At 32.1% G+C, this 8,922-nt stretch overlaps 1 protein-coding gene across 1 annotated transcript in view; it reads right to left on the reverse strand.

Annotated features, from left to right (window-relative positions):
• Window positions 1–7,911, reverse strand: part of LOC136039567 (folliculin-like) — a 50,494-nt gene extending 42,583 nt beyond the window's left edge. Inside the window, exons 1-2 of the mRNA XM_065723408.1 lie at window positions 7,888–7,911; window positions 2,527–2,746 (exon numbers count right to left, since the gene is read on the reverse strand). Of these exons, the coding sequence (XP_065579480.1) occupies window positions 2,527–2,718 (192 nt within the window). The 5' untranslated portion in view covers window positions 2,719–2,746; window positions 7,888–7,911. The remainder of the gene's footprint in view (window positions 1–2,526; window positions 2,747–7,887) is intronic.
• Between the last annotated feature and the right edge of the window lie 1,011 nt (window positions 7,912–8,922).

Genomic DNA, 8,922 nt, shown 5'->3' on the forward strand with positions numbered 1-8,922 from the left:
AGAATGATGAAAGACGTTTGCAAAAAATGGTATATGAAGCAAAATCTTAGGCCAAAGATTTCACTTTTTAAGTGCCCTTTGTTCAAGATGTAAGATCATAGCACAATGATGAGCAAAAGAACAGGCTTTCTGTAAGCACAGCCAGAGTTGGCCCCGGGTCTAAATGGGCACCTGGAGAGATGTGGGGAAGTTAAGCAGGAAGAGTGTGCAAAAGCACTGGATGGCTACCCCCCCCCCATTGCAATTCCTAGCTGAAGGGCCACGAAACCGAAATCAGCCCTGCTGGTTTGGAACTTGAGGGTCTAGTACCATCATACTTACTTACTTTTGTTTGCTTTTTTTTAGTGCAGGGATCTATGGTCAGTCTAAAATTCCCTCTAACAAACATTCATGTCAATTTTTAGTCAATTTATCTTAAGGAAAAGGTAGTTTTAAAAAATTACTTTTATTTTGGACACAAAAATTCAGTAATTTAATTTGTTTTCCAGTTTATGCTTTTAAAAGATGGTTACAGCAACCTGGATGAATCAACTTTAAGTCCTTATGAGGATATACTGTGTTCCATTAGCCAACTTGAGGGATGGGGACAAATCATTTACAAACTAGATTTGTTCTGATCTGTATCTGCCATATTGAAATACATCTAAGGGAAAGGTTGTTATGTCAAGGAATAACCCAGAATTCTTATTTTTAACCACCCAGACTGCTTGCTTTGTGCCCCCCTTCTTTAGTAACAGACCTGTATGCACCTACTGTTTTGCAGTTCTAGCCTGGAGCTGGTACTTAAACGTGTCCTGTTTACCATCAGAGCTAATTGATATGTGTAGAGTTCTCTAGTTAAAGTATTGAACATGCATTTCTTTATTAATTATATTGCGTGTGTCTTTTTTATGATATGTCTGTTTAAAAGACTGAAATGTTTTCTTTTTACTGTTATACATGACACCTGAGATCAGAAACTCACAAGGAAGAAAACTTAAAATCAGCTTTGTTCAGTAGTGTATATTCATGTGAAGCAATCCCTGGAAAAGGGGTTATTTTATCAAAGTCATTTGACAATTCCTTTAGAGATGGTTCAACAAATGCACAAAACCAAGCAACTAAACTTGGCAAAAGACTTACAGCATATTGGGCACCAATGAATTGCCTGGTGCAGTGTGATATGTGATAAATATAATATATATTAACGGTGCCACTATCTTCATAGGAGCAACAAAATCTGTTACCTAATTTTTATTAAACTAACAATAATTGTGTATTTATTTATTCTTCTATCTGTAGACTTTCTATATTTCTAATTTCTATCTGCAGACTTTCTATTTATTTCTATCTGTAAAACCACACAATATTTTTTTCTAAAAATTAGCATACTTACATTTACATGATATGAAGAACAATCTAGATAGGTCTCCAAATTTGAAAAATTGCCTTAATTTCAGAAAAAATAATTTCACATGAAAGACCACTAAAATACCCAGATGTCAACAACCCTAGTGGATTTTACACAGTAAAACAAATAAATGAAAATTGTTTTGCAAAAGAGAGTAAAAAATTCTAAAAACAATTTTCTTTTATAATAACTGTACCCTATATATATGCTTTTTTACTTATTTATCTGTGAATTTTAACTTAAAAATGGCACTATAATATTTTCAGAAAATTGGCATTTAGGGCATTAATTTTAGAAAAATATTTTTGATAAGACCAACATCACAAAAACCTGAACGTCCATAATAAATGTCCAAATACTCTAATGGTTTCACTTTGCATAGTGAATAATATAAAATTAAATCTACTTTGCAAAAAAAAAATTAATAACAATTGTATATATGTATTTCTTTTTCTTTATGTATCTGTGTTTTTTTCTGAAATTTGAATTTATTGCATTATATTGGTATATAGGGCCTTGTTTCTGGACAAAATATTTTTCGAATGAATGACATCACAAATATACAAAGGTCAAATACTCCAATGGTTTTACTTTCTCCAAAAATTAAATTGAATTTGCTTTGTGAAAGATTTGAAAATAAGATTTTTTTTTGATGACTAACAAGACAAAAAAAAATACTTTTTTTCTCCTTCCTAGAATACATTTATTTTAATTTTACCATTTTATTAAAGACTTATAAGTACAAAATGTCTTAAACTTGCTCTTATAGGGTAGGGAAATAACTATTCAAGCCCACATGCAAAAGGTTTCCAAGTGGGGGTGGAAACACATTTAAGTAGACAAAATTTACCAAGGTTCAAAATTGAGTGATAACTATAGAGAAACAAAAAACACAAATATTTGGAGGGGGGAGAGTCTTTTTGAGTACCAAACAGTAGGATAAGCTTAAGAAAATACCACTAAAATTTAACTGACAATTTGGCTTTGAAAAGAAATTTAAGAAAAATCTAAAAAAAAGTTCACACATTTTGTCACAGTCAACATTTTCTTTCTTGTTCCTCTTTGTGGCATTTCTTTTTAAAACACAATGATATAACTAAGGAATAAAATAATAAGAAAAAGAATGGATTTACTACCTTACATGGACACTTAGGAGCCTTTGAGTCAAAAAACTGGCTTGACAGTAATTCTCTGTTCTGAGCCTGGTGCCTCAAATGGTCTTTATAGGTACTGGCTTCATGTTCTTCCAATCTTTGTGTGCACCAAATAATTGCAGGACCATGAGCATCACAAAAGTGGCATAATGCAACAAAATCTGTATCCACCATATGAGGCAGTTGCCTAAAAATTTGATCCCTGGAAGTACTGCTCACTTAGCTTAATGTCTAGGATGGGGACTCATTTTAACTGGGTCAACCTAAGTTGTTTAAATTTTTTTGGAAATTTGTCAACATTTCAACCAAAAGGTCTAAAGGGTAATTTAGCCTTTTTCAAAAACTTTAGTTAATAAAACATCATTCAAAATCACCAAAATCATGCTAGAAGCAAAAAACAACAGTCCAATACCTGTGTGTTTCTTTGACTGGGTCTGTCTTTTCTGGCACTTCTATGCAAATCAAACCCCAAGCCTTGGCTAGAACTAAATTTATTTACATTGGTTAGAATATGGGTAAATTTTTTGCAGCTCATATAATTGACTTACCAACACAGTGAAAATACCATTCAATGCTTTTTTATGTCCTTTACAAATATTATAATTGCTTCTACTGCAAATTTTTGAGCTCTTAAAAATGATGAATTAAAGTATGAGTTATTGGTTGTTTTTGAAAAAATAATACATTTTCTCAGTGTTATTTTTCTGGTTGTTTTGAAAAAATAAGACTACATTTTCTCAGTCCAAAATTATTGATAATAAGGTTAGTTTAGGTAAGGTCAAAAAGTGCTTTAACTGAATTTGCAGTAGAAGCAATTATTATTTTCATAGAGCATAAAAAAAGGCATCAAGTGCTATTTTCACTTTATTGGTAAGTTAATTATATGAACTATAAAAAATTTGCTGGAATATGCTGTACCTATACACTACCTACAAGTTACATAAAAAACAACTTAATACATGCCTAGCCTTCTGCCAATAATAGAAGATCTTAAATATAATGGCACAAAAAGAATATGAAAAATTCCTTTCTAGATATGTCGAAGAAAACCACCATTACAAAATGTCCTAGAAAGACCCTGACCAGCAATAATAGCAATTTCTTCACTGTCAGCGAACTGACGTGATTGTGATTTTAAATTTTTGCGTTTTTTGATCGTGCAGCGTTAATAATTGTCTTTCATTCAAATTTATTGCATTGTAACCCAAATTACAAATTGCTATCCTGCGACAGAACTGGCGCAATTTTTGGAACTGGAACTGGCCTGAAATTCATAGGAAACAGAAGGAATTCCAACCTTATGCGGTTAGATAGAAAACTTCCATAAATAAGTTCTAAAACTACTTGGCTATCCTGATTATTTGCAGTTTGACTCATTTATACATATAAAAGTCAACCGTGAACATTGTTGAAGAAGAAGAAGTTAAATAAAATACAGACATAATTCTCACTAGTTCCTATTAATTCTTTAACTAAACAGTTTTGAAAATTTCATCCTTAAAGCTCAGTGGGTTCCAGGTGAACGAACCCGATAGAAACGTTTTGCAAAATGTGTCCTTGATCTAGAGCCTATACAACAGAGTTGTTATACGCTTATTTTATTGAGGATGCCTTATTCATGCTCATTCCTCACTCTAAATGTTTTATTAAAAAATGATTTAAACCTTAGTTTAATCAAAAATGAATAGGTAAACTTTTCTTGTTTTAAAAAAGAATGATTTCTTCCCTTTCTAGCCAAGTTAAGGATTGAAAAGAAAAAGCTGATGTAGCAAGTCCTTGTCATTTCTCAAACAAGTCCGACAATGAGTGAATATTCCTTAACAAATAATAATTTTTTCATTCATCTTTAGATAACCAGAATTATAATCATTCTCTAATAAACAAAAGAAAGTAAGGAATGAACTGGAATAAGGTTTTTTAACAAATTATGCCTCATTTCTCTTATGTCCTTTTTTATTTTGCCAGCGCATATAGAACAGATGATTACAAGAAATTTAACAGAGGACTTATTATATTAGAACTTAAGAATTTTATAGCTCTTATTAAGGATTAAAATTCATGAGAGACCAACAAGACTTCTCCCATGTCTTAGGTTTTTCGGGTTTGCCAGTATCCACTATCTAGGGTCAAATCAAAAGCTTGGAATAGCTCAACCCTTCGAGACAGTCAGAAGATCAAAGAGATTTTCTTTTAATTTCAAAGGCATAAATTAAAAGTAGTTAAGCTATGGCTTGTTACGAAATTGATTTAATTTTTGCTATATTCCACAAACAAGCAAAGTCCAAACTTGGTGCAAGAATCAGCGGCTAAGGGTAACACAATCTTCAAAATTTCAGTGACACAGTATCAAAACAAGAGCCAGTCCTAACTTAGGGTAAAAATGGCTAAGACTAACAGCTTTCAGATTTCGGCATTGGGTCGTAGATGAAATGATAGTGCAAATCATTTACCACCAGGCTCAAGGCCTGTTTTTAAGGCCGTATCTGTGGAAGGGGATTAGGCGGTTTTGACCCCCTCCTCCAAATTGTTTTGTCCAACTCAAAAAAAGGGAACAAAAATGAAATAAATTTTTCATTTGTTTTTTTAAAACTGGTTTCTATGACATATTGGCCTGGTTTCTATGATTTATTCAATGTGTTTGTGTTCTTTCGTTTTTGTAAGATCATCTTTAATTTTATTTGTAATTTTTGTTTAATAAAAATTGAGTTAATTTGAATTTATTGAAGTCTCTTGAGAGCTTCTCATCTCCTAAAAAATAATTCTTTACAACATATTGAAATTTCCCTTCCATATTAATTTTAAAATTCACTTTGATTTAGTGTCTGTATAATTTATTAAGTGTGTTTGTTTGCTTCAAATTTTAACATTACCGTCTTTAATTTGACCATTTTGGTACTTACTTGCTCTGTCTGCGTGTTTATTTGCTATTTTTTTTCTCTTCTTTGTTTTGTTTTTCGGTACACACTAGCTATGCTTTTGAGTTGAAGCTAAGTAACTGATTATGATTTTTTCAATAAACAAATAGAAATAAAATAAGAACAGAATTACGTCATTAATCCATAACATTATTGATTATGTCATTAGTATAGTACTTATTCACGTTATATATTGCGTCATTAATCTATTATGTTATTAATTACATCATTAAGCTGTTACATATAGACTAGGTGATATCTCACATTAAACAAATGAATAACAGTATAGCTACAAAACAATCTATCTAGTAGTTTTACTAGCTTATTAATCACATAGTATTACTTGCATAAATATCTCACATTAAACAAATGAAGTCAACGATGTCATTTAAGACAAAACAATCTATCTAGTAGCTTTTACTAGCTTATTGGAAATTTCACACAAGTCATCTACTATTGCATAAATTGAGTTTACTTTCTTAAAAAAGTTAAATAAATTTCATCTTTTTTCCAACTGCAATAAAGTCAACGATGTCATTTAAGAAAACCCTTTGTTAGCCCTGTCAACACTTTTATTAACCTTATTGATGCCATGGAAGCTGTCCATTAGACCGATTTACGAAATATTTTCTTCAAGTGTAGTATAGGGCCCTGAGAAATGCGGATAGGGCCAGGTAGTCAATTTGCACTTTGGTCTTCTACAACATACATATTTATTTATTTTTGTTGCTGTTACTTACTGTTCTATTTTTCTATTCCACAAATTTTATTCTTTAATTTATTTATATATATTTTTATATATTTATTTATATATTTTTCATTCATAGTAAATTTTTTTTTAGAAAAACTTAATATAAAGTAATGTAAAATAAGTTTTACTATGGCAACGGACCAGTCTCATATTGATTTCCGAGACCTACAGGTTTCACTCTGTTATTCTCTGTTCCACAGGTTATTCTCTGTTCCCACATTCCATCCTGTTTTGTTGAGCCTCTTGGCATTCCCAAAATTAAGTTTCTTTTTGAGCTCATTATAAACGACGCGGAAGAAAAAAAGGCAGCATTGTCAGCACAACTACTGACCTTTTAGCAGATATTCCTTAAGTTTTGATGAGTTAAAAACGGCAATCGAATTGTTTGTTATTGAATTTTCTGTTATTGAGTTCTTTGCTATTGAATTGTTATTGTTTGTTTTCCAAAGAAAACAAGGAGCTTTCCAGAAAGTATTTCGGTACTTGTTAATAATACGTAACACACCCGAGAAGTAAAGTTAGGTTAACCCTAATGAAACATCACATTCATATAAAATTCAGTTTATATAATAATTTAATTTGGGCAATATGTTTGCACACTAGGGGGTGAGGGTGGGTGTAAACCTAACGTAAACAGACCGAACCTAACCTACCCTCTTCCTAATTTGCAAATATATACCCAGAATTATGAAGTTACAATTCATTCTGTCTAAGTCCAGTACATTGTATTATCCGTTACGTTTTTATAGCAATGAAACCGGTTTTCTGAGATGTAACAGAAGTGCAATTCTTGAGTATGTTCTGTATCATTAACAAGTACTTTTTTTTACAAAAACAAAAGACTATCGCCACCAGACACTAAAAAAAATAGTATTAGTTTACCCCTCCCCCACTTTTTACACTTCTTATACCATTTGCAATCCTACTACCCAGCTGCTTGTACTTTCATTTGGAAATCTGCTACCCTTGCAATAGTAAAAGAAATTGAAGGGTGATTCAAGCTCAAGGATAGATGTCCTTAGATATGAAAACTGAAAGTGAAAATATCGCTTTCAAAAGAATCTCTCAGTAAATGAACCAGGTAGAGATCAACTTTGGAAGTTTATGATAAGATTTTATCTCACATCAAAATCAACATGACGGGATTGCAAAAGGTAATTGCGAAGTTGTATATCAATTTGCTAATGCGACAACATTGGCAAAAACTACACTACCTTTCGATGATACAGAAAAATAGGCAAAACTTCTGAAATGGAGCTCTCAATGAAAAGGAATAAATTAAAACAAAACGGTGTTATAAATGGGTGTTTGTTAGTTAGATCAAGATTGTAAGGACCTCCCAGACACGAGCTTCATTTGTAATTTAAAACAGTTCTGTTCACGAAAAAAAGACACATCAATTCTACCCGTGGAAAAGGGGTTTTCCTTCTTGTTCAAGGTGGGGGAATGTGAGTGTTTTGAATTGGATTTTCGACAATTGAAATTTGAAAGGTGGGATATTGTTCGATCCGTCACCATTTTCTACGGGATTCAGTAAGGCCGTACCTACAGGATGGGTTACTGGATTTGACCCCCTCTCCGAAATTTTTGTTCTAAGCATAAAAAATCAATATAAACAAATTTTCCATACATTTTTAAAGTTTATTTTCTTAAAAAGAAACCAAAAAAATACCTCACCCAAAGAAATTCCCTGGATACACTTTTGGGTTTTAGGCTCTTCTCCGAAAATCCTATAATTTTGTTTTCAAAATCACAGATAATTAATAAGATTGGTCTAAATTGTAGTTATCATTCATGAACTAGCTAAAAATTGCAATTTTTCCAGAGTAGACCTTTTTTTAAGCGCATTTAAAAAATTTCGGTTACTATTGGGCACGGTTCACTCTTGGCTACACTGCAGCAATTACTGCAAGCGTGAAATATTACTGATTATCAAACTATCACACCAGACTTTTAGGAGTAATTTTTCCCTGTGAGTCTGACATATAAATGAAGACTTCTGCCTCACCTCAACCTACCATTTAGTTAATTACACTCTTAATGAGATCGCCAAGAAACACTACAAGTTTTCGAGGACACTTTCACTAAGATCTTAGGCACGGTCTTTTTTTTTCGCACCCTTCATCCCCTGCTCAAGGCTCTTTTAATACTTTTGGCGTTGACTGAAACTAGAGACCCCCTCAAAACAAATAATCTGCAGTTCTTTCCAGTGAAATATTTCACATTTTCTAGATATTCAGTTAACGGGCTAGTTAATTATGAATCCTCTCACCTAGCACACTTCCAAAAATATAAAATATATGTTCCCAAATTATCTCTATTCTGAACTTTTCAAAACTCAAAATTGACTGAAACTGCAGATCTCTCAACACAGATACTTTTTAGTTCTTTCTAGTGAAATATTTCACGTTTTCTAGATATTCAGCTAACGGGCTAGCTAAAAATGAATTCTGTCACCTAGCACACTTCCAAAACTATAAAATATGTGTTCCTAAATATTCTCTGAATTTCGTATTCTAACTTTTCAAACAGTTCGTGGTAACGAACTGTAGTAAGGAGCGACCCGGCTCAATAGTAATCGAAACTCTAAAAAATATAATTTTGATAACAATAGTTACATCAAAAGAATTACAATTTAATTTTGCAGTTTAGCTTTGGTGATTCAGGAGTGATTAAGGAATTAAGGAATTGGGACAAAATTTAAGCTTCAGT

The sequence above is a fragment of the Artemia franciscana genome, chromosome 19 (genome assembly GCF_032884065.1).
Source record: "Artemia franciscana chromosome 19, ASM3288406v1, whole genome shotgun sequence".
NCBI lineage: Eukaryota > Metazoa > Arthropoda > Branchiopoda > Anostraca > Artemiidae > Artemia > Artemia franciscana.